Genomic DNA, 26,999 nt, shown 5'->3' on the forward strand with positions numbered 1-26,999 from the left:
ACTCATGCATATCCTTTGACCCAGCAATAGCACTTCTAGGTCTATATCCCAAAGAGATCATAAAAATGGGAAAAGGACCCACATGTACAAAAATATTTATAACAGCTCTTTCTGTGGTGGCAAAGAATTGGAAATTGAGAGGATACCCATCAATTGGGGAATGACTGAACAAGTTGTGGTATATGAATGTAATGGAATGCTATTGTGCTGTAAGAAATGTTGAGCAAATGGACTTCAGAAAAACCTGAAAGACTTGTATGGTCTGATGGTGAGTGAAGTGAGCAGAACCAGGAGAACGTTGTATACGTTAATAGCCACATTGTACAATTACTAACTTTGATAGACTTGGCTCTTCTCAGTAATGCAAGGATCTAAGACATCTCCAAACGTTTCATGATGTAGAATGCTGTACACATCCTGAGAAAGAACTATGGAGTCTGAATGGAGATCAAGGCATACTATTTGCTTTTTTTTTCTTTTTCTTCTGTTTTGTTTCTTTTTTTTTTGTGGTTCCTCCTATTGCTTCTAATTCTTCTTTACAACATGACTAATGTGAAACTATGTTTAATAGGAATGTATATGTAGAGCATATATCAGATTGCACGCTGTCTTAGGGAGGGAGGGAGAGAAAATTTAAAACTGAAAAGCTTATGGAAGGGAATGTTGAAAACTAAAAATAAATTAATTAAAAATAAATTTAATAAAGTAAAAAAAATGATATTGTCAGATTTTGATGTTTTAAGCTGGAACAGGCATAATATCAAAGTAAATAGTGAGAGAGGGAATACAGAGGTGGCAAAGTAGAGTAAATTCTTATGTAGAAACACCTTAGTATAAGAGACAATATGACTTATCTCTAATACATCATTTTAGAGGCCACCAATAAAGCAGTCCTTGAGTTTGTCAGTGCTGCCAAGATGGCCAGTTCTTCAGTCTCCTGAAATCCCATGATCTATTCCTCTCAACTGCAGCCATCCATAACTTGGATTTTACTATTACCCACAAATGATCCACTTCCTTAATCAAAAGCTTTGACATCCTCTATCTCTCACTATAACTGATCATTCTCTCTCTTCCCATGCCTCACCCCTCCCAAACCAATTCTTCATTCTCATTAGTTTGTAATCCCTTCCCCAATTGGTACTTTTCTCAGGCCATTACCTTGACTTTCCTCTTTTTCCAATCTTGACCCTGTTATGGTTTACCATTCAACTCTATGCTGTCATTTACTTTGAATTCCTTACTCCCTTGTTGTACTGCTGCTCATCCTTTGTTAAACTCTAGCCCTGAATTTTATCCACCATCTCTACCACTTCTGTTCCTAATTATGTGATGTTCAACAGAGGTGAAGGAAGTCATACAACCATGTTGATTGGATAACACTACAAATTCATATTCTCTAAATTCTAGCTCTCACTGTAAACAAGGCAATGTTTTTATTCTTCCCTGATTGATTCCCTACCTCACTCCCCAAAGAAGCTGTTCCAAAGTTTCTCTATTCAAGTATCCCACTCCCCTCAGCTGAGGACCTTGACTATTAGTTCACTTAGAAATTTTAGGTCATTTGCCATGAAATTCCTCTTCTCTACTCTTCATCTCAAAATTTCATGACATCATCCTCCATTCTCTCCTCATTTTCCTTACTCTCTTATAATGAGGTAGGGGGCCCTTCACATTGCCAAGACCAATCCCTCTATATATGCCCTTGACTCCATCTCCTATAATCTTTTCTAGCAGATTTTTCCCTTTCTAATCTTCAGCCTTTCTCTACCTGCTGGTTCTTTCCATCTTGTTTTCAGACATGCCCAAATATTCCCCATTCTTGAAAAACCTTGACTAGATCCAACCATCCCCTCAAGATATTATCCTATATCTCTCATTCCTTTCTCTGCCAAACTCTTTGCAAATATTGTCTATCCTCATTGTCTTCAATTCATCACCCTCCTTAACCTTTGCCATTTGGCTTCCAAGCCAAAGTTTAAAGTTACCTGAGGTCTTAGTTGTTAGATCTGATGGTCTTTTCTCAGTTCTTGAGGTCACCTGTCTGCTTCATTTGAACACTATTGACCACTATCTTATCCTGGATAATCTATTCTCTGGGATTTTGTGATATTATTCTTTCCTTGTTCTCTATCTTCTCAATGACTGTTTCTGTTTTTGCTTTGATGGTTCATCATCCATATTATGCTTTCTAACTGTGAGTATTCCCCCAAGAGAATAGGCCTTCTTCGCTTTTCCCTCACATACTCTCGGCATGGTTTTAACAGTACTGTCTATGCAAATGATTCGTATACATATGTATATATGTGTCTAGAATGGAATGAATGAAAAAAGTTTATTAAGTTCTTATTATGTGCAAAGCACTATGCTAATTCTGGGAATACAAGTAGGAAAGTAAGATAGTCCCTGTTCTGAAAGAGGTCATACTCTAATGTGAGAGATAATACATATGGAAGGTTTTAGCTCCGAGTCAGATGGAAAGATCCCATCATCCTTAGGGTTCAGTGGCAAAGGAGGTATTTATTCTGTATAAACTTACATGTGTACTTGTCTGCTCTTTAAAATGTAAACTCCTTGAGTAGGGATTGTTTCATTTATTGAGTTTGTATCCCTACCTCCTAGTAGGGTGGTTGGCATGTGGTAGTTTAATAAATACGTATTGATTGATTGGCCCATTTCTTACTTTCCTAAATTTGAGAGCATATTGGCTGTTTATGGAAGGATTTAAGAGTATGTAGAGAATAGCAGAATTCATAATGATATGACCAAACTATAAAGAATGTATTCTGGTTTTAGCTACTTTTACCTACCAACTCCTCCTTGAAAATAAAACATAATTTTTAAAAAATCCACCAAATTAGATGATAATTTATTTTATTTTTTCTTTTAAAAAATTTTAAAAATTCATTTTAAACTTAAATACAAAATGAGAAAAGAAAAAACATTTCCATGTGCACAGCAGAACATAGAATTCAATATAAGACAATAAATTACTATTCAAACAGTTTACTTTTAAAAAAAATCTGTAATAAATACTGTATGTTGTTTTAAAGCTACCTCAGCTTTTTCTGTGCTTCCTTCTAAATTTTCTTTTGTGCTGTGCACATTTTATTTTATTTTTTCTCTCTCCTGCCAAACTTTGTCCTAGAGAAGGCTACAATTAAACATCACTATCCTTCTTCCTTTATTTACCCTATCCCTCCTCATGAATCTGATTTGTTTCTACTCACTACCTTGCCCTTCTATTCCTTAATCTACCCACCCCTCTAAGAGTCCCCGCCTTATCCTCTTCCCCCTCCCTCCTAATTATTAACCTACACAACCTTCTAAAGGTCCCTCCCTTATCCTATCCCCTCACCCTCTAATTTCTTTCTAGAAGACTAGATTTTTATACTCTTGTACATATTGTACATATTGTTCCCTCTTTAATCTATTTCCAATGAGAGTAAAAGTCCAGCCCTATAAGCCCTGAACTCCCATTTGCTTCTTCTGTATCAGGTCTTCCTTTCAAGCCTGATTTGAATGAAATAATTGCTTCTTTTTACCTATCCCTACCCAGTTTTATTTTTTAGAATCATCCCACCATACTTAGCTTAGCCTAAACCTTTCTTTTAAACTACTCAAGTAGATTATAATTTAAAAAGAAATGCAACTCAAATTGATAACTACTCTGTTGAATGCTAGAATTTTGGATATATGTAGGTACTAATTTTGTTTTGAGATAAAAAGTTCCATCATTCAGTTAGAATGAAATAGTTTGTTCCATCCTAGTATTTTTAAAGTTCACAATTTAAATTTTAATATTAGATGAAATATTATTTCCTTTTTTTTGTTCTGTTGGCCTCTGATGAACAATTTCTTATTATTTCTAGGGTTGTAACCCCCTGGCTCAGACAGGGCGAAGCAAACATCAGAATCAAAGGGCTGCATTAAACCAACAGATCATGAAAGCTGTTCGAATGAGAACTGGTGCTGAAAATCTATTAAGGTATGTTATTGCTATCTCTGCTTCTAAAGCAAATGGAATTGGCTTCTCTACCTTGAACCTTTTGTGTCAGCTTTATGGCTTTTCTGAATTCCTGAGCAATGCTCAGGAAGTTTTGGATTTAGTAAGTTGCTTTATGCTCTGTGTCTTTTAAATACCTCCAGTCCACATAGACAGAGCTAGTGTTCTGAACTCACAGAATCATAAGGAACCTTTGAAACTCTTTAATCCAACCAGGACCTTAACAAGAATCTCCTCTTCTATATACAGTCCTCAACAAATGGTCATCTAACTGCCTTTGCTTTGAGGCAATTACCTCTTGAGGCAATGCTTTCTGGTTTGTTTGTTTTTTAAAGTGGAATTTTGGATACATTTAGAATGGGGAGGGACTTCAGGGGTAAGCTAGTCTAATTTCCCCATTTTGCAAATGAGGAAACAGGAGCACAAAGAGGTTGCAAAGTTAAACAGGTAATAACTGGCAGACGTGGGGTTTGAACCCAGATCCTTCGATTCTAGATCTATTATGATTTTCACTGTGCCATAGGATAACTCTTAACTGTTAAAACAACAACAACACCAACAACAACAAAAACCGTTTTCCCTACATAAAATCAAAATCTGACTTAGGGTTTTAAATGCAAAGTGATATGTAACTATTGAAATAAAGAAGAAAGAAAAACCTACCCTGGAACTCTTAACAACTTATGTGTAAATTTTGATTCAGGTAAGTTGTGGTCAAATTATTGGAGGCTCCCTTGTATAAATGTACTATATTTTTTATTGTATTTGTTGTGTGAATTTTTGATTCTAAACCTAAAAGTTAAAATTTTGCCTAAAGAAAGGGAATAGCTGATGTGAACACATAACAATGACTGCAGGAATATGATGAGACTAGAAGGATCTTTAGAAATAGATTATTTTCCATTTTTGACATTTGGGAAGATTCCTTAATATTGCCTTTTCTAGAATTAAAAACTCTGAGACCAGGAATCATTGTTTTGTCTCTTTTGACATCTAATAGTTTTATGTATATTTGTAAGGTGGGAAATTTTTTTTTTATTAACCTATCCCTCCTCAGTCTCTCTCACTACCCATATCCAATCTGTTGCCAAGATCTGTTGATTTTGTCTTCATAACATCTATTGCATTTATCCCCTTCTGTCTTCTGACACTTTACCACCTTGCTGCAGATCCTCGTCACCTCAAATCTAGACTACTACCATAACCTGCTAGTTGGTCAGTTTGTCATAAAGTCTCTGCCTCCCAGTCCAACCTCTGCTCAGCTGCCAGAGTGAGTTTTCTAAAATGCAAGTCTGACCATATCACCCTTCCATATGCAATAAACTCCACTGGCTTCCTATCACATCCAGGATCAAATATAAAATCCTCTGGCATTCAAAGTCCTTCATGTGCCCTCTCTCTTTCTAGTCTTTTTTTTTTAAGTGCCCACTTTACTCCAGGCACTGTGCTAGGTACTGAAGGTACGGTACAAAACCAAAGATATTCCCTAATCAAAGGAGCTTACGCTCCATTAGGGGAAATAACAATGAACATTTATAGTTACATATAAAATTTATTTTTTTAATTAATTTATTTTCAGTTTTCAACATTCACTTACATAAGCTTTTGAGTTTTAAATTTTCTCCCCCTCCGTCCCCAAAACAGCATGCAATCTGATATAGGCTCTACATATACATTCCTATTAAACATATTTTCACATTAGTCATGTTGTAAAGAATTAGAACCAATAGAAGGAACCACAAGAAAGAAGAAACAAAGTGAAACAGAAGAAAAAGAAAAAAAAAGCAAATCTCCATTGATACTCCTACACCAATCCCACCCCTTCCAGCTTTCCTTGTTATTCCTCAAACAAGACACTATCTCCTGACTCTGGGCGTTTTCATTGGCTGTCCCTTATGCCTGGAATACTCTCTCTCCTCATTTATGCCTGTTGCCTTCCTTTAAGTCCCAGCTAAAATCCAGCCTTCTACAGGAAGCCTTTCCTGATCCCCTTTAATTCTAGTGCCTCCAATTCCTGATATAGCTTGCTTTTACCTAGTTTTTTGGCTGTTATATTCCTCCGTTAAACTGTGATCTCCTTGAGAGTAGAGATTATCTTTTGCGTTTCTTTGGATCTCTAGCACTTAGCATAGTGCCTGGCACATAGTAGGTACTTAATAGATGTTTATTGACAATCTGACTTCACTCCAGAACTTTTCTACAATGCCTTCATCTTCTCAGTCCCTTTCCCAGTTTTTCAGCTTCCTTTTGTGTTGTCTCTTCATTCAGGACTGGGTCTTTCTTTCTGTTTGTATTTGTATTCCTAGCTCTTAGTACTGTGCCCAGCACATAGAAAATATTTAATAAATGCTTGTTGACTGACTGACTATTCCCCATCCCTCATTGAGCAAAATAAAAAAAAAAAACAACCTGAAAAAGAAATCCCTTACTATATATCTTACATAATCAAGCAAAATAAATTCACATGTTAATCACCACACTTTCCAAGATGAGTGGAGTTTATCTTCCTTCTTTGGGACTCCTGGCTTCCAGTGTTTCTGGGAAATGTGGCAACTCAAAAAGACAAGTTCAGGGGACTCCTTAAAATTCCATAAATGTCTTCCTAGTTTCATCTGAAATTGTGTTTCATAATTTCTTATGGCATAATGATATTCTGTTACATTCAGATACTATAATTTGTTCAGACTTTTCCTCTTTAGTTTCCAACTTTTGGCAATCACAGAAAGAACTTCTATTAATATTTTTGTACACATAGATCCTTTTCCTCTATTTTTTATTTCTTTGGGGTATTAGATCATAGCTTTATCATTTAAATATTCTATAAAGTGCCTATAAATGTCCAGTGCATATGAGGCATTGAAATATTACCTGAGGATTAAGCAAAGGTATGAAATTTGTGTGAGCATTTATTCTTAACCCAGGTAGGTATAACTTCTGATTTAAGAGTAAAGAATACAGCATTGAATCTCATCCCCAATCCTTTTCTTTTTAAGTAAAGTGCTCTGAGTTTTCTCCTTTACATAGTTACAAATGTGAATCAGTCCTCTTAGCAGCCTTCCACTGAGGCCCTTCTTTCTGTGGGTCCTGTGTCAAAATAGATTTCCCTTGAGTTCCTCTACAGAACACTGTGCCCTGCTTTTGAGCACCTGTTTCAGGAAAGTAAATGGTATTTACTGCTGTACACACTCTTGTTCCTTTGGGGCAGTAGGAGAAAGTATCTTGTTATTTCCTGCTTTCCAGAAAATCCCTATGTTTTAGGAGTGGATGATGGGCTGACCCATAATACTATGTATGAGAGGGAACTGATCTATTTCTGGATAGGCGGAGTGCCTCCTAATTAGGGGTTGTAGGTAACCCTGAAGTTGAAAGAAGTAATAGGGGTTCTTAAGATTACATATATGTACTCATAACCAAAACAACTCTGGCAGCTAGCGATGTGACAGCTGGGCCACTTATCTAATACTCTAGTTCCTGTATATGACCGCTTTGATTAGAAAAGGAAAGTCAATCAGTAATTATTGTGAACAGAGCATTTACCAGGAAACTAAAAAAAAAAAAAAAACCTAGTTCAAACAAGTATAGTCAAAGTACCTTTGAACCCAGAGTTGCAGAGTTTAAAATTCAGATTTTCATATGGAGCCAGTTGTGATGGAGGCAGTGCCGCCTAATGGTCAGAGTGTTGGACTTGTAGTTCATTACACCTGTATTAGAATCTTGCCTCTGACACTGTACTCTCATCTGTAAATAGCTTATAATACCCAGACCTTCTCAGAAGCTTATTATGAGGTCCAGATGAAATCATATATATGTAAAATATTTTACAAGACTTAAAATATCATGCAAATGTCAGTTATGATGATGATGGTGGTGGTGGTGATGATGACAGTGATGAAAGGGAGAGGGGTTGAAGAGAGCAACAGGAGGGACAGAGGATCTTGGTTCAAATCTTGGCTCTGCCATTTAGTACTCTTTTGACTTTCTGGGCTTCAGTTTCCTCAACTGTAAAATGAGAGGGTCAGACTAGGTGAACTTCTAAGGTTCCTTCCACTCTTAATATGTGATCATGCTTTTTATTCAGTTGTGTTCAGTTTTTGGTTTGCATTTTATTTCATCTATAACTCACAAAGACATGTAAATTTCATTGATGGCAGTGGCCTCCTGAAGTGGGCATTCCTGTTGGAAAGAGTTTGAAGTTTCCTTAGGCTTAACCTATTAAAAACAGTCAGAGGAATGGCTATTTTGAAATAACTCCCCCCCCCTTTTTTTTTACATGAATGAATTTCCAAATATTTTGTCGTCATTTTCCTTAGGGTGTTCTGTTCCATTCCATTAACTCCCCAAGTAAATAACCATTGTGAACATTCAAGCAAAACTAAAGCCGCATGGTAAAGTTGGCGCTCTAGTTGTATTTGCCTTTTGGGGGGAGGTATGTTAATTATTTTCAGCAATGACCTAAAAGTTCAAAGTGCCACTTTCCATAGAATGCTCTCAGAGGAAACCTGAAAGGTACTTATTAAACTAACTCTGGGAAGCTTACATTTTCTTAGCTATGGAATAACTGAGAAATTGTTAAAACAACTATGGTATTTCAGTGCTTCTTGACTGCTCTGCATAGTAAAGCTAACAAGCCACCTAAAAGGGATTCTCTAGCAGGTGCCTTTAGGGTAAAGGGTAGTTTCAACCACAGACCAAACCTCTGACTCTTCAGGTTCTCTGGCATGCCACAGGAGACCAGTGCTGCTGGGGTGAAAAATAAAAGGGAAAATATTTTCTTTTAAAATAAAGGGAGCTTCTTAAGCAGATGTTGAAATTCAAAGAGCAAGAATTTCTTAAGCACCTACTATGTGCCAAGTACTGTGCTAGATAGGCAGATACAAAAGCAAAGAATAAAACAATTCCTACTCTCAAGGAGCTTATGGGGTAATGGGGGAGAATATAAATCTATATAGCATAGACATAATTAAATGTTTTGTTGTTTGTCTTTTGTTCTCCAAGAGGACCATGACATCAGGAAGGTGATGCCATGACTTGCAAGTGAATATAAAGTGAATAAATAGAAGTTTATACAAAGTAGTTAAATACAGTGGAGTTTGGGAGGACGGGCACAAGCAGTTGCAGGATGAGGAGGGGGGAACAGGAAAGGCTTCATGGAAAAGATGGTGCTCAAACTGTGTCTTAAAGGAAAAAGTTGAGAGGCTCTATATCAGGTGGAAGAAAAGAAGAAGACTGCAACCCCAAATGTGGGACAGCCAGAACAAAGTCATGGGGATGGGAGATGGAGTATCAGGCATGAGGGACAGAATGTAGTACAGGTTAGCTGCGTTGCTGGGTTCTGGAGGGGAAATAATGTCCAGTGATGATGGAAAGATAGGTGGGGGGCTAGTTTATGAAGGGCCTTAAAAGCTATACAGAGGACTTTATTTTTATTTTATCTTAGAGGCATAAGAAGACACAGGAGTTTTATTGAGTAAGGGAGTAACATGGTCAGATCTACTCTTAAAGAAAATTACTTTGGTTGAATGTATACAATGGACTGGAGTATTGAGGGACTTGAGATCTGGGGACTAATTAGGAAGCTGTTGCAAAGGAGAGAGGTGATTAGGGCCAGAACTAAGGAGTGGAGAGAATAGGGCCAGATTAGAGAGATGTGGAGGTAGAAATGGCAAAATTTGGCAGCACACATCCAGATGAGAGGGGTAAGGAAGGGTGAGGAGTACATCATAATGAAGAAGTTATGAATGTGGGACACTGGAAGGATGGTGGTACCTTTGCAGAAATAGGGAAGTTTGGAGAAGGGGAGGGTTTTTTCGGAGAAAGATAATGAGTTGTGGGTTTGTTTGGTTTTTTTTTTGGTTAATTTGATTTATTTTTTAAACACTTTTTTTTTTAGTTTTCATCATTCACTTCCACAAGATTTTGAGCTCCAAATTTTCTCCCCATCTCATCCCTCCCCCGACCCCAAGATGGCATACATTCTGTATACTCCTTCCCCTAATCTGCCGTCCCTTCTATCTCTCCTCCCCTTCTCTTATCCCCTTTCCCCTCATATTTTCCTGCAGGGTAGGATAGATTTCTATACCCATTTCCTGTATTTCTTATTTCCCAGTTGCATATGAAAACAATTTTTTTTTAAACTTTTGTTTTTAAAACTTTGGGTTCCAAATTTTCTCCCTTCCTCCCTCCCCACCCACCCTCATTGAAAAGGCAAGTAACTCGATTCAGGTTATACGTGTGTAGTCATGCAAAACACTTCCACAGTAGTCATGTTGTGAAAAACTAAGTATACTTCCCTTTATCCTATCCTGCCCCCCCATTTATTCTGTTCTCTCTTTTGACCCTGTCCCTCCTCAAAAGTGTTTGCTTCTGATTACCCCCTCCCCCAATCTGCTCTGCTCTCTTGTCCCCTTTCCCCCCTGTTTTCCTGAAGGGTAAGAATTGAATGTGTATATTTTTCCCTCCTTAAGCCAAATCCGATGTGAGTAAGATTCACTTATTCCCTCTCACCTTCTCCCATTTTCCCTCCACTGTAAAAGACTTTTCTTGTCTGTTTCATGTGAGATAATTTATCCCATTCTACCTCTTCCTTTCTCCTTCTTCCAGTATAATCCTCTCACCCCTTAATTTTATTCTCCAAATATCACCCCTTCATCTTCAAATAAGTTGTGTTTTGGACATGTTGAGTTTGAGCTATTCTAGAGGATATCCAGTTTGAAATATTTAATAGGCAATTGGTGATGTGGAACTGAAGCTGGGGGAGAGACTAGGGATATGTGTGTATGCATGCATGCATATACATATGTATGCACATAGTACCTATGCATATAGGTATATATATATATATGGAGGCATACGCATATATTTATTGGTATAGATAAAAAGAGTCATCTGTTTGGTGATAATAATTAAACTTACAGTAAGTGATGAAGTTACCAAGAAAAGAGTTTAGAGGGAAAAGAGAAGAGGGCCTATGACAGAACCTTGGGGAACACTCACAATTAGGAGTCATAATGTGGATGATGAGCTATCAAAGGAGGCTGAGAAGGAGTTGTCATTCAGATAGGAGAACCACAAGAGAGGAGTATCACAAAATCTCAGAGATCCAGGAGGAGAGTGGTCAACAGTGGCCAAATGAAGCAAATGGGTCAAGAAGGAGGATAACTACAAAAAAACCCTCAGATCTGGCAGTTGAAAGAGCAGTTTCAGTTGGGTGATGAGGATAGAAGCTAGGACAAGATCCCTGGTTTCTCTGTACAGGACGTATCTTCTGGTAGCACGAGGGAAAAAATAAACATGTGGGTGTAGAGACAAGGATCACAACTCTTCCACCTGAGTGGGCAGGCAAGGTTCTGTTGCTTATTTTGGGAATTCTTGTATTCCTTATTCAATTCCTTATTCATTTCAGTAGTGTCCAACCCTTTGTGACCCCATCTGGGGTTTTGTTGGCAAAGATACTGGAGTCATTTGCCATTTCCTTTTCCACCTCATTTTACAGATGAGGAAACTGAGGCAAACAGGGTTAAATGACTTGCCCGGGGTCACACAGCTAGTAAGTGGCTGCAGCCAGATTTCAACTCAGGAAGATGAATCTCTCTGACTCCTGGCCCTGCATTCTATCCACTGCACCACCTAGCTGCATTTTTAAACAAGTTAGTGTTATCAAATGAGCTTCAAATTAATGTGTTATCTTAGGCAAATCACTTTTCCTCATTTGGGGAATGAGGGAATTGGACTAGATAATTCTAAGATCCCTTTCAGCTCTGATTCTAAGCCTTTCCCACTACAGAAATATGTAGACCGCATTTATACAGCTGCAGTAGCTTGAAAGTAATGACCCAGTTACTCCAGATCATCAGTTCCAAAGGAGCGATGACATTTCTTTCCAGTGCTGTTCATGAGTGCCTAATTGCTTTTTCTATCAGGCAAGCCTAGTGCTGTCTTCATTCATATCTGCAACAGAGAGAATAGGCTGAAAACAACAGGCACATTTGCTTGAGTGAAATGGGCCAAAAAATGTAGTCACATCTGACAATAAGTAACTTACTTTGACAGAGCCAAGTAAGTGAAATCAGAGTCCCAGGAGAGAGCTATACCTGTTGGCAGTGAATCCTCAGCAAATATAGAAACTGATCCAAAAGCTAGTAACTTTCAGCCATCATAGTCAAAGCTTATAACTGTCATCTTGTTAATTTTTGTTTGAATAATAATGATGTGGGGATTAAAATTGTCCAATTTGCAATAAGAGAAACTGAGGCAGAGCTGAGTCAGTGGCACTTTATTAAAGGGTCCATGGTTCCTTCCAATGAAGTGGACCTCAGATCTTCCTCATGATCTGAGATGCCCCCTTCTTCTAGGACCTTGTATTTGTAGAGTTTGATACCCAAATATGCAAAAGAGGCATGGTAAAATACAGAATCCCACTGGTTGATAGACCTTGCCCTTGAGGGCCAAAAATGACATCAGTGGGGGTGGGGTCACAGATTGGGTGAAGCATGGGACATCTCTACTAAGTGGTCATAAAATGGTCATAAGATGGTTACCTGCTCATGTTGGACAAAAGAGAATGGTCCCGAGATACAAAAATAGATCAGAGGACTTTCCATGTAATTGAGTCACCTCCAACACACTGGGCTTGGTCACCATGACAAGGAAAAACAAGGGTGGAGGGCCTCTAGCTAGCTTCCTATGATTACGCAAGTGATCTTATAATCTTCAGCTCACAGCTCTGGGACCTATTATACAGAACTTATAATCACTACCCATATGGAATCATATCAGATTGCTTGATACTGATTGGAATAGCATAGGGGTCCAAATGAATTATAACTCACAGTAATAATAGCCAACATTTTATATGATGCTTAAAGGTTCACATAGCACTTTTACATACATTATCTCCTCTGACACAAGGGCCCTGTAAAATGGCTCCTTTAGCTATTGTCCCCATTTTAAAGATAAGTAGACTGAGGTTCAGATGATTAGGTGACTTGTCTATGGTCACACAGCTAGTATGTGTCCTAAGCAGGACTAATAGAGTCTTAGATTTAGAGCTGAAATGAACCTCAAGGGCCATCTTGTTCTACCCCATCATTTTATAGATGAGGAAACTGGGTCACAGGAAGGTGAAATGATTTGCCCAAGGTCACAAAGGTAGTAAATTCAAGAGGCAGAATTCTACCCAGAGTCTTACCTGACTAATGTTTACTTTACCTTTCTGTCTGGAAAATCAAGTTGATGAATTCTGTCCTAATCCCATAGTTGAATTATCTAGTTATGTAGCTTCCTTTTGGGATACCTCTCTAACTTAACACTCATAGATTTGCACATTGGGCCTCTGGAGGATAGTTCTCATGTTCAAAGTACTATGTGGCTCCTAATACTATAGTATTAGCTCACAATACTGTACTATCGTATACTAAATACTATTGTATAGTTCACAAGCCCTTGCCAGTATATTTCCTAAAGGTAAATATAGTCAGTCAGTAGATACAACTGGCTTAAAGCAAAGGCAGCTAGTAGATACAACTAGCTTAAAGCAAAGGCAGCTAGTAGATACAACTAGCTTAAAGCAAAGGCATATACAAAAATGGTACAGTAAAGATGGCAGTTGTAAATCATTCTTCTCCATAAATCTGGGATTCACTCTCCAATAGTGTTCTGGTGAAGAGTGGGCACAAACTTAGAGGATATTGATCGTGAGGCACTCATGTAGGGAACACAAGTGGCTTCCGCACACTGCTCCCTGTAGGCACTCCCTCTGGTCTTTCTGCTGGGTGGATCACTCTGCTGCTCACCCTTGGATTGCACCTCTCCACATCTTGACTCTCAGGCACCAGAACTAGTTCTCTCTTAAACCATAGAGCCACAAGTCACTCTGTTTGAAGCTGTTTTCGGCTCCCACCATCTATGTCTTTCTGTGTCTCTCTATTGGATGAATATAGTCTCCTTATATGTGAATACATCTGCTGCAGGGCTAGAGAGAAAATTTCCCTCTCTCTCTCCTTCCAACCCCCTGCCCAAAGTTCAGAGATCACACTCCACAAAGCTGTTTCCTGACTGATGTTTCCAAAGGCCACCAAGTGTGTGGCCAATCTGACCAACCAATGACCAGCTTCCTTTCTAATTCAACCAGGGAAACTTTTCCCTCACTTCAGAAAGTTTGGCATAGACACATTTTTGCACTTAGTTTAACACATTGTTATCTCATTTCCTGTGTCATTTGTCTCTTGGTGGAGGGGGGTGGTGGTGCAGTGAAGAGGGTTGATTAAATATAATTAGATGAAGGAAGATCTCAAACTGTGGTGGTACTTTCTAGGTGAAACCATTTGAATGCTGGACTTCAAATAAACAATAAACAATTCTGAAAAACCACTCAAATTCTCTTACAAATTACATTACTAGAAAAAAATTTCATTAACTTTCTACAATGTATAGTACTATCTTTTGTGATAGATCAAGTAAATTAGACTCTGCAAGAAATAGAATTTGTGTCCTTTATATGGGACCATTCTAGAGAGAGTGGCCTAGTTAGGCTACCTAGTGATGAGTGGGATCCCTGAACTTTTTTTTATTAATTTATTTTGATTTATCAACAATCACTTCCATAAGCTTTTGAGTTTTAAATTTTTCTCCCTCTCCCTCCCCACCTCTCTCCCCACACGGCTTGCAATCTGATATAGACTATACATATACATTTCTGTTAAACATATTTTCACATTAGTGATGTTGTAAGAAAGAATTAGAACCAATAGGAGGAACCATCAGAAAGAGGAAACAAAACACAACAGAAGAAAAAAAAATTAGCAAATAGTATGCTTTGATCTGCATTCAAACTCCATAATTCTTTCTTTGGATGTGGATAGCATTTTCCATTATAAGACAGTTCCTGAACTTTTGAAATGCTAATTTGGCACTCTTGAAACTTGAATTATCTTTTTGGTTCTTAAATCAGGTAATTGAATTTCTAGATCTCTAAAGATCACATATATACTCAAGAGGAACTGCTTTTTTATGAAAGGTCTTAAAGGAAATTAGTTCTCATCTTTTCCTAAAGATAGCTCAGGTACCTAGAGCACAGTTCAAATATAGCCAAAGGCAGATAGTGCCTGGTAGACCTCATCATTTATAGAGAATCCTTCTGTTTGTACTCTGTATTGGACATCCTGCATGACAGTGGCAAATACCTTGGCAAGCATGGTTCCTGCTTTTTTATACCTTACTTGATATTAATAATCAGAGGACTGTTGAATAAAATCATCTTTGTTCTTATATCTTCAAGGAATTTTGATATATTCACATGAAGTACTTCGTTGGCAGGGAGAGCCTTTAAGGGCGAATTTTGTTATACAGAATAAAATTATTTTTATTACCAACAAACAGTAAGCATAGTAGGATCTTATACTCTCTACGACAACTTTTAGTTAAATGTATGACTGTAAAGATATGTTTTATTGTGTAATATTATTTGTAAAAGCCTCTTTTCCTTTCTCGTACCTCTAAGAATGTTTTGTATAAATTTTTCATATAAAAATTTGGTAATGAGAGGACAGTAGGTACATGAATTAATAATTAGTGATTTTCTTTTAGTTGTCTTTAGTGGGGGTGTAGGTGGAGTAATAAAAAGGTCTAAGATGTTTTCTCTAAACTTTCAGTATCCTCTCTTAGTTAAAATAACCTGGCAATCAAATCCTTCAGTGTTCTCAAAATTGCATCACCTTCAACATAGACCTTTGTATAGACATGGTCCAGTCTAGCATGTCTTTCCATTTTTTTCTTCTTCCTGGCACTTTAATTTCTGTGTATAGCACATCAATAATTATGACGTTAAGAGTCCAAATGTAGTAGCTCCACTTTCTTTGATACTGAAACAAATTTGTTATTTTTTTTTAAAAAAGGAATCTCTTTTCTATTTTTCTTTGCTATCTTTTTTTGTTGTTGTTTCATTCTTAAATGCTTTTGGAATGACTTTGCCTAGTTGAGACTGTTATCAGATTTTCTTTAATCTTTTTTTTTCTCCTTTTAGTTTTTGTTTTTGGTTTTTTTGTTTTTTTTTTGGTGAGGCAATTGGGGTTAAGTGACTTGCCTGGAGTCACACAGCTAGTAAGTGTTATGTGTCTGAGGCCAGATTTGAATTCAGGTCCTCCTGAATCCAGGGCTGGTGCTCTATTCACTGTGCCACCTAGCTGCCCCTCCTTTTAGTTGTTTTAAGGAGGTAATACTGTTCATTTTCTTCTATAATCCTTCCCTCTAAGATTTTACACATTAGTTTATATCTTAAACTAGTGTGCCCTTGATCACTATAGCTCTGTTTGGCAAGCAGATAAAGTATTTGGTAGCTGGTTTCTAGGCTCTTCTCATAATGGCAATTGTCCGTCACATCTCTAAAATATGTCATCTTTCGGTCTACAATATGATACTTCTTTGGTTTCATTTGTTCTTTTATTTGACTGTGATCAAACCTGTAAGACACTTTATTGGATAACTTCCCTAGGTACATCTTGGCAGTTTATTGCTTGAGAAACCTGAGAGTTCTACCATTTCATTTAAAAAATTTTTAAAATTCTGAGAATGCCAGTTAAGGGACTCAACAAAGCTCCCCTACAATGTAGAGTCTGTTCCCAGTGCAATTTCAGAAATTCACTGAGTTCCATTTTTTCCTATCCTCCTGTCTTTTTTTTTTTCTTTCAGAGCAACCACAAACAACAAAGTGCGAGACCAGGTTCTCTTGGAACTTAGTTATGTAAATTCAGATCTGCAGATCTTAAAGGAGGAATTAGAAGGACTTAACATCTCAGTGGAAGTTTACCAGAACACAGAGTAAGTGAAAGTGTTGCTCTTTCTAACTAGTAAACTGGAGTTTGAATTCCTATGTTATTGCACTAAATGTGAGTATACAAAGTGTACAATAAAAGGAAAAGACGTTATATTTAGATTGTTGATAGAAAGCCTGACGAATGTAGTTTTGAGAAACAAGTTAATTGTAAATTGCCGGAAGATGTGATTTGAACAGGTTGCCAGAATTATAAAGATGAACCTGTTGAGTGTGTGCTAAAGTGAATCAAGTATTTAACAAAAAGACATTTGTTCTGATCCCATATATTGCACATCTTAACAGGAAGGGCTTTGTGCCAGTGTCTAGTGTCAGAAAACCTCTCTTCATCCTGTTGTTAAGAGTTTGGCTCCCATGACTCAGGCACAAGAGGTTATTCTTCATAACTGTGTGCGGAGGAAGTTTTTAGGTTGAAATAGGATGGCTGATTGTATTCAGAGAACTGGTTTCTCAAACACAAGGACATGATTACTGTTGTTCTCAACCATATACAGTCCCCAACTCTTTCTAGCAATTGAATGCAAAAGAAAAAATTCATGAAAATATGTTGGAAAATTCTGCTAAAAGGTTAAGAATACCTGGGGGGAAGGCAAAATCCTACCTATTAGAGGTCTTATTCTTGGCTGTGGAGTCTGGGAGTTGTGAGCAGCAGTGGGCTTTGCCTATTGGGTATCCACATTCAGTTCAGCATTAATGTGGCTTGAGCGCCTCGGAGGGAGGATCACCAGGTTGCCTGAGAAGACAACTGGTCCATGTTGGAAACAGCAAATCATAGGTCTCATGCTGACTTAGTAGTGGGGTCAGGACCACAAGTGGCCATTGTATTTCTAGCTCAAGGAAGATGAGGAAACCTAGTTTTAAAAACAAACATAAATAAACAGAACAAAAGGTAATAGATGCATGAATTTCACTGAAAACATTGTTTAAGTGGCATGATTTGGTAATTTACCGAACAAGTATTTAATAAATAAGATAAATATAATACTAAGTAGGTGGGTAGAGAAAAAGGTGAATGCTCAAGTTTTGCCTTCTGAAAAATTCCAGTGGCAAGAAGTCTTCCACTTAGAGGCCATAGAATTATAAGATTTAGAGTGGCTAAGGACCTTAAAGATATAGCCCAAATACCTCATTTTATAGATGTGAACTACCCTGTAAATTAAGCCATTTTTTTTTTTTTTAGGAAAAATAAGTTTTGAATAAATCTTGAAGGATAAGACTAGTGGTCTTTTCAGGGAAAATCCATGGAGAAAAAAACCCAGTTTTTGAAAAATTATATAAAGTTAAAAATATGAACTCTACTTATTTATTTGTGTCACCTTTTTTTGCTTTTTCAGTTATAATCCTTTGAGTGGCAGTTGAAAAGTTTCCCTATCATGATTCTACAAATAGAAGTAATTTAGAGAATAGCAGGAGTTGAATCATGAGTGAATAAAAATCTTTCTCCATCTCTTTTTATGAAGAGAGATATATCTCTGTACTTGCTTCCATTGGAAGCTTCTTCGCTGTAGTTCTGAAGACAGCCTGAGCAAAAACTAAATAAATTTATATAATCCAACCTCCCTATTGGCAAGATAATATGCTTAAGAACCAGATCGTCTCCTTTGACAACCTTCTTTCAAACACTTGCAAGAATGTAGCCTTATATTTTTCTTTCTTTTTTTTTTTAAGGCAGTTGGGGTTAAGTGACTTGCCCAAGGTCACACAGCAAGTAAGTGTCAAGTGTTTGGTCTGAGGCCGGATTTGAACTCAGGTCCTCCTGACTTCAGGGCTGGTGCTCTATCCACTGCGCCACCTAGCTGCCCCTAGCCTTATATTTTTCTTAGAATGACCACGGTTATTTTCATTGTTGAGAGCATAGTTTCTATATGTGTCTTATTTAAAGATATGAACAGGAAGATGAAAGATGAATATGTAGATTCATCATAGTATCTTGCATTTGTACAACAATGTTACCTTTTTCAAAAGTAATGCTTTCATCCCTGTTACGTATTTTAAAAAATACACATTGATAAATTTTGTTTTAACGTATATAAACCATCAGCATTCTCCCAATTGAATCCATCAAAATATCTAAGCAAAATAATGAAAAGAGTGATTACAAAGGTCACACTCATTGTCTATTTTCATTTTCATAACATCCCTGTGAAATAGGTCATATATTAACCTCATTCCACTACTGAGGAAACAGAGGTAGGGAAATTGTGACTCCTTAGGTTATAGAATAAATTAGTGGCAGAAGCAGGGTTAGAACTCAGAACATCAGAATATGTACTGAAATATTCCTAGTATTGTGCTTTTTAATTTATTAATTAATTTAAAATGTTTATTTAGCACCTACTATGAGAGAGCTCTGTGCTAAGTAGGTATTAGGAGAGATGTATACAACCTTATCCCTCTCCTTGGCCACCAACTCCTTGCCAAGTGTCCCAAACCTGGAATATTTCCTGGGATATTCCTCCTGAGTTGACTTCACACTCATCATTACTCTTTGGGTCCAGTCATTCAACTAGTTCTGAATCCATTTAACTTCTACTATCAATGTCTAGCCCTGGTATCTTGTCTTTATGGAAGCTTTCAAACAATCAGTTAACAAGCATTTATTAAGCTATGTTTGCCAGGTGCTGGGGAATAAATACAAAAGTGAGAGAGTCTTTGCCCTCAGAAATCTTATATTCTGGGGCAGCTAGGTAGCATAGTGGATAGAGCACTGGCTTTGGAGTCAGGAGGACCTGAATTCAAATCTGGCCTCAGACACATAACACTCACTAGCCTTGTGACTCTGGGCAAGTCACTTAACCCCAATTACCTGAACAAAAAAAAAAAATTAGAAATCCATTAGAGGAGTACAGCATATTCACAAATAAGTAAATGAAATTTAGGTTTATCATGTTTATTTCATTCCCCTGAACTACAAAAAGGAAATGAAGTTAGTTTTGTGTGACTTGTTTGTGATAAATGTAGCTTTGAGTGATCATAGTTTCCCTTTCTAAATAACAGCAATCCATCCTTTTAGCAGTATATTCTAGAATTTTGCCATGGATCTAAGTCAAGCTCAGTTCCACATGTGGAGATGGTGCTTTAATGCCCTATAATTTTTCAGACTACTGTGTCTTCCTTTTTATAAATCGGGACAGTATTTGCTTATTCTCTATGCAATACCTATTCTGGAGTTGCCCGGTCCCTAAGTTGGGTCCCCATAGAGGAGGCTGCTACTATGCTCAAGTTTCTAGGGGTAAGCCTCTGGATGCCTGTCCTCCTAATTGTAGCCTACCAAGTCCCTATCCTGCATACTCCTACCAGTATCACTTAACCAATTAATGTTTCCCTAATATTAATTAACCAGTTAACATTAATTAGTATTTACAAAAGCATATTTACTGAGATGGTATAGGAAAGATCAAAGCACAATGACCTCCCCCCCCAAAAAAAAGAGGCATTCTTTCTCCTCTATATACCTACTCATTCTCTGGGAAGAGTTCATTCAAAATTAAAGTGGTAGATATAAAACATCTTCCCTAACTCTCCAAAGTCAGGGCCATGAAGCTGTAGGGATTCAGACAGTAGTACAAGAATGTGAAAGTACTCTAGGTTATGCGCCTAAAGGTCTATGAAAAGCTAATTTGCTAGCTCTGGAGACAGCTAACAGGGTGGAGGCAGGAGAGCACTGTGGACTGTGGCCAGAGGAGATTCTTGACCTGTGTTTTTAAAAATAGTGACTCAAGGGGGCAGCTAGGTGGCACAGTGGATAGAACACTGGCCCTGGATTCAGGAGTTCCTGAGTTCAAATTGGCCTCAGACACATAACACTAGCTGTGTGACCGTGGGCAAGTCACTTAACCCCATTGCCTATCCCCCTCCCCCCAAAAAACGGTGACTCATAGAGTATATTGGAACTTGGGGTAGTAGCCACCTTCTGGGGGACCCAATCTGCAGATATAAACAGGGGAATATCTTTAGAGGGGATGCTGTATATTAAGTGAAAAGCAAAAAGAGAAGAGAGTGATAGCTTAATTGTGAAATATAGGGAAATGTTTTGGGTATATCCTGGGGAATTGGGGCACATTCCTAGGGAATTTGTAAAAGGTAGATTTTTAAAAAAATCATATTACTCCAGCAAGTGCTTTTTAACACGTCATGTAAGGTATTGGTATTGATAATTGGATCTTGATGGTAGAGTGCCCTGGCTGCACATAGTCATGTGACTTTATTGTGTTTTCTTACAGGGAGACATTTACAATTCCCCTGATTCCCCTTGGCCTAAAGGAAACCAAAGAAGTTGACATGTCAGTCCTTCTTAAGGTAAATCTCCAAACTTGAGAGATGTGAATAGAAATGAGAATCATGAAAGTCTGAACATATTGTACTACCTTTGTTATAACTGACTGAAAAATTATTAAATTTAACTTTGTGTTATCCTAATCTCTCCTATTTTGCCATGTAAGTGTAGTTGAGAATCTTATATGTTATCACATTCCTCTTTTAACCATGTTCTTACTTTAGATCAACTTATAGAAGTCCAGGTGGCATACTACTGAGGTTATCATGGTCCATATCCATAAACTTTTGGGCTAAAAAGAGGATGTAGGTCAAAGTATTTTACAATTTTAAAAGGATTTGAGCAGAGTAAGAAGAATGTGCTGTGGCATCTGGTTCACCACTACCATAACTGATAATTTGGGTTGTTTTAAAGAGTCTTTTTGGCCAAAGACTGAACTTAGGATGCTTTAAAAAAAATGTTTCCTATTCATTCATGTCAAGAAACTAGGAATTCTTCATTATTTATTTACTTATTGCTTTTTAGATTTCTTTGTTCTTGCTTTTTCATTTCTTCTGTTCTTGGAGGGGTGGTCTGGACAGGACGAGGTGAAGTTTGGATTTGTGATTTTATTAATGTGGGAGAAGTCCCAAGTGTGGAAAGTCCCTCTACACCAAGCAGATTGACAACTCATCTGCTGTTTATTGTCTGAGAGAGTTTTCTGGGGCATTGAAATGAGATATTAAGTGACTTGTTAGATATCCACAATGTTAAGTAGAACTTGAACCCAGATCTTGTCCAGGGTCACACAGCTAGTAAGTGTCAAGTGTTTGGTCTGAGGCTGGATTTGAACTCAGGTCCTCCTGACTTCAGGGCTGGTGCTGTATCCACTGTACCACCTAGCTGCCCCGGGAAGATTTTTTTTTATAATTAATTAATTTATTTTTAGTTTGCAACATTTACTTCCATAAGATTTTGAGTTTTAAATTTTTCCCTCTCCCTCTCTTTTCCCCTCCCCACGATGGTGTGCAGTCTGATATAGGCTCTAGTTATACATTCATATTAAGCATATTTTACCATTAGTCATGATGTAGAGAAGAATTAGAACTAACTGGAGGAAACATGAAAATGAAGCAATAAAACAAACCAAGAAAAGGAGACGAAATAGTATGCTTCCACCTGCATATTCAGAGAAACACTATTTCTTGAGATACTTTGTCTCTTCCATTGCAATGCTCGTGAAAATCATTTGAAAAAAGGCCCTGCCATAAAGATAATCTTAGCTTATGTACCAGCATCTGTTTGGTGGGATGTTGGTAGGGAAATCCTGCAAAAAAACTTCCAAATTATATCATTATAAACTTTTATACTTGGTAACCTCGGTGTACATGTGGCCATAGTGGACAGCAAAAAGTGGTTCATGAGTAAGAAACAAACAGGCCACAGGTTTATAGACTCTATAGAAGCCTCAGGCCAATGTTTCTTGAATAATTTCTTTGAGAAGAAAGTTACTGGACACTTAGAATACCAGATAACATCATAAAAACGAAATTAATTGTATTTAACAAATAAGAACTTCAGTCCAATTCAACAAACATTTATTAAGTAACTATCATGTACCAAGCCCTATGGGATAAAGAGATGAAAAAGTGCTGACATTCTGCTGGGGAGAAAACAATATGTATACAAAAGAGGAAATGAACAAAATAAACACAAAACCATTTTGGAGGGTAGTGGTGGTCTGAACATTGACAATTGGGGAGATCAGGAAAGGCTTCTTGGAGGGGGTGGCATTTGAACTGAACCTTGAAGGATTCTAAGAGGTAAGGAAGAAGTGCATTTCAGGAATGGGGGATAGCCTTAACAAAGGGATGGAAATGAGTGACAGAATATTGTATATGAGAACAGCAAATAGGTCATCTCATTTGGAATAGTGTGTGTAAAAGGAAACAATGAATAATCAATCTGGAAAAATAGGTTGCAGATAATTTTGCAAGACCCTAAGTGCCTAGCAGAAGATTTTGTATTTTATTAAAGAGTCAATAGAAATCTCCTGAAGCTTCTTTCTAATTATACTTTATTTTAACATTCATTTTTAAACATTTTGAAGTCTAAATTCCCTTCCCTCTAGCCCCTCACACATTCATTGGGAAGGTAAATATGATATCAGTTATACATGTGAAGTCACACAAAGCATATTTCCATATTAACCATGTTGCAAAAAAAGAAAGAAAAATAAATAAGCGAAAAAAGTATGCATCATTCTGCATTTATCATTCATCAATTCTTTTTCTGGATGTGGATAGCATTTTTCATCATGAGTCCTTTGGAATTGTCTTGGATCACTGAATTGATTAGAGTAGCTAAGTCTTTCACAGTTGATCATCATTACAATATTGTTGTTATTGTGTACAACATTGTCCTGATTCTGTTCACTGTGCTTTGCATCAGTTCATACAAGTCTTCCTAGGTATTTCTAAGACCATTCCCCTCATCATTCCACAATAGTATTCCATCACAATCATATACCACAACTTGTTCAGCCATTCCCCAGTTGATGGGCATCTCCTCAATTTCCAATTTTTTGCCACCACAAAATGAGTTGCTATAAACATTTTCGTACAAACATTTTGAAGTTTTCTGTTTGTCATTTTCTTTAAAGGATTTTATCTTGGAACATTACAGTGAAGATAGTTCCTTATATGAAGATGAAATTGCAGATCTTATGGATCTAAGACAAGTAAGTTTTCATCTGGGATTCAACATAGTCACTAGGTTTGCATATCATCTTCATAGTATGGTTTAATATTGCCTCTGAGAAGAAGCATGGCATAGTGGATAGAATAATAATAATAGTCATAATAAGTAGCATTAACATAGTGCTTTAGAATTTGCAAAGCATTGCATACGTATTATCTCATTTATTAGGTAATGGAAGTGTTAGATTTCTTTCTGATACATACTGGCTTCATGAATCTAGTCATGTCACTTAACCCTAGTATTCTAGATAACTATAAGTTGCAAAGAAAGGTGCAAACCTGCAGTTGGGAGTTTCCTTACCCAAGAATTCACTGTAACGATGATATCACAGGCTTAGCTGATATCCCTCATGTATTCTGTTTATCTGTAAGTGTGTTGTTTTCATTTTACAATGCCATACTGAAAAACAAATTGCAGGAACCACCAACTTTTGTTAAGGTAAATATCTCACTAATAATTGTTAGAGGCATACTTAGGGGTGGGTGTGGAGAAGTTGTAGGAACAGTGTTCTTTGAATTGATTTTATATGTGTTAGATCTGTTAGCTGATGCTAGTAGTAGGTTGTTTACCTTTATTCAGTATTTCTTTTCTAAATATCTTTAGGCTTGCCGCACACCTAGCCGAGATGAAGCTGGTATTGAATTGTTAATGACATACTTCATTCAGCTTGGCTTTGTTGAAAACAGATTTTTTCCACCCACTAGGCATATGGGAATTTTATTTACATGGTAGGTTGGTTTTCTTCCTACTTAAATGAATATTTTCATATTCTTACTTATCTCAACTACTTCTCATTTTGATACATTGCTTTTGTCATTTTTTTATAGCAAATTTTTTTTTAATTATTGAACTTATATAAGATAGCTAAAGAGAGATAGAGTATTGAATGTTTATGCAGCAGATTCCAAGGAGCTTAAGGCATTTCACAGTCATTGCTTATTTGCACACCATAAGCTAGTTGTTAAATAGAACTGGAATAGTCTTAATCTTCCTATTACAAATAGGGAAAATTGTGTCACTGGAAGGAAGAATTCTTATGCTAGGCTTGGCAGGTGGTTTTAATGAACAGGCCTTTTCCAATTCCTAGGACATTAGGTGCTGATGATTTGACCAGATAGTGAATTTGGATAGCCAATTTTTAGCAAGTATTAGCACACATTCTTTTTAAAAATTTTATTTTTATTCACATCTTTTGTTTTTATGTCACCTTTAAAATTTTTTATTATATATCCCTTGTGAACTACCTCTTATAATAAAATTTTTAAATGAAAGATGAAAAGAAAAGCAGGTCAGCAAAAACAATCAACATATCAATTATGTTTCATAATATAGTTAGTATTCTACACCCATACTCCTCTGCCTCTGCAATAAGGTGAAGAAGGTATGTTTTCTCAACTCTTATCCAGGGCCAAGTTCTTTCACTATAATTACAAAATATTCAGTTTCTTCTTTTTTTTTTTTATTCTTTTCATTTCTGTTTTTGTAATTGTGTATAACATGTTTCTGGTTCAGCTTCCCTTTACTCTTTATCATTTCATATAAGTCTTTTCATGCTGCTTTGAATTCTCATATTCATCATTTCTTAGAGGGCAATAAAATTCTATAACATTATATATTATATGTTTGTTTAGGCCCCAATTAATGGACATTTTCTTTACTTCCAGTTATTTGGTAACTACAAAAAGTGCTGCTTGTAAAAATTTTGGTGAATGTATACCTATTAAAGGGATCCCTGGGCATAGGAATTTTAGTGTCTTTTTTAGTATAATTCCAAATCCTTTTCTGGAATGGTTGGACTGAGTTACAGTTCCATCCACAGTGTATTAGTGTGCCTGTCCTTTCCTCAGCCCCTTCCTTCCACTATTTCTATTCCCATTTTTGTCATCTTTGCCTGTTTAGTGTGCATTCTTAAAAGAGCAAGATTATTTAAAGCATTCCAGTGAAATTGTAAATTTTCTCCAGGTATGCCTGGGGAGACTGGCCAAGTTGATTGTGAATTAAGGTGCATTTTTGTTTAACTAAGAGTTAGAATAAGAATTTCACTTTAATATCTCATTACCTGTAGTAATCCAAACATTGGGGCTCTTGATTCTAAATTTCCCTTTGGGAAAGGAGATGAGTTTTTATAATGTACCTCTAAGAAAAGTCTTAACTCTTCTATCATAGAAGACTAAACAAGTTGGCAGTATTATTATTTAGTCTCAAATGGGGTGCTCTCTGTCCTTTTTTCATTCAGAACAGGAATCTTAAACTCTTTATATTTTCTATTTGAAGGAAAAACTATAAAGAAAATTGATAAATATATTTCAATTAAGAGAATCATGTTATTTTTGAAACCAAGAATAGTTTTGGATAGGGTCTTAATTAAATATGAACAAGTCTGTTATCCTTGTTTGTAATCAAATAGCTTGTGGTATCTGTCTTTCAGTTTATGTAAAGGATTATTATGTTTTCAACAGAAGCAAAAGTGAAGTTTTCTTTATCCTTAAAATTTTCTTAAATAGGTATGATTCATTAACTGGTGTTCCAGTTGGCCAGCAGAATTTGTTGCTGGAAAAAGCCAGTATCCTATTTAATATTGGTGCTGTTTATACACAAATTGGAACCCGAAGTAACCGGCAGACACAAACAGGGCTTGAACATGCTGTGGACGCCTTTCAGAGAGCTGCAGGTGAGAGTTGTATGAGGAAACTGCTTACGTGTAAGGGTGCAAGGGGTATGGGAGCATGCGCGCGCGCGCGCGTGTGTGTGTGTGTGTGTGTGTGTGTGTGTGTATTTCAGTAAGAGAAATTGTCTCATTACCTTTGATGCCTGCTCTCTTTGTTCTTCAGAAAGGATTGCTATTATTTTGTTTTTGACACTTTTTTTTAACCTTGATTTTGCCAACTTTGCTTGGCTTTCCAGTTACTGGGACCCCAGTAGCTAGCCTTCATACCTGTAAGGGCTCTTTCTGTGGGTTCATTACCAACTTTCTGTGAAAGTACAAAAAGAGAATTGTTTAGTGGTCCAAAGCCTGTTGGCATCATCTGATTTTTTTGTACAGGATTCTGGAGCTTAATCATTAATTTTTCCCAAATCTGAACTTGGGTAGGTTTACTGCACATTGTTCCTTTGTAGAAGGAACACTTTTTTTTATTTAAATGTTTATCTCT

The 26,999-nt window shown here is 36.9% G+C and overlaps 1 protein-coding gene across 1 annotated transcript in view; it reads left to right on the forward strand.

The window, feature by feature from the left end:
• The window catches only part of LOC114047312 (rhophilin-2-like), a 61,978-nt gene that overhangs the window by 21,374 nt on the left and 13,605 nt on the right, over window positions 1–26,999 (forward strand). Inside the window, exons 2-7 of the mRNA XM_027868082.1 lie at window positions 3,873–3,988; window positions 16,691–16,819; window positions 21,056–21,131; window positions 23,750–23,827; window positions 24,451–24,575; window positions 26,352–26,518. Coding sequence (XP_027723883.1) covers window positions 3,873–3,988; window positions 16,691–16,819; window positions 21,056–21,131; window positions 23,750–23,827; window positions 24,451–24,575; window positions 26,352–26,518 — 691 coding nt within the window. The remainder of the gene's footprint in view (window positions 1–3,872; window positions 3,989–16,690; window positions 16,820–21,055; window positions 21,132–23,749; window positions 23,828–24,450; window positions 24,576–26,351; window positions 26,519–26,999) is intronic.

The sequence above is a fragment of the Vombatus ursinus genome, unplaced genomic scaffold (assembly GCF_900497805.2).
Source record: "Vombatus ursinus unplaced genomic scaffold, bare-nosed wombat genome assembly UNPS02014786.1, whole genome shotgun sequence".
In the NCBI taxonomy this organism is placed as follows: domain Eukaryota; kingdom Metazoa; phylum Chordata; class Mammalia; order Diprotodontia; family Vombatidae; genus Vombatus; species Vombatus ursinus.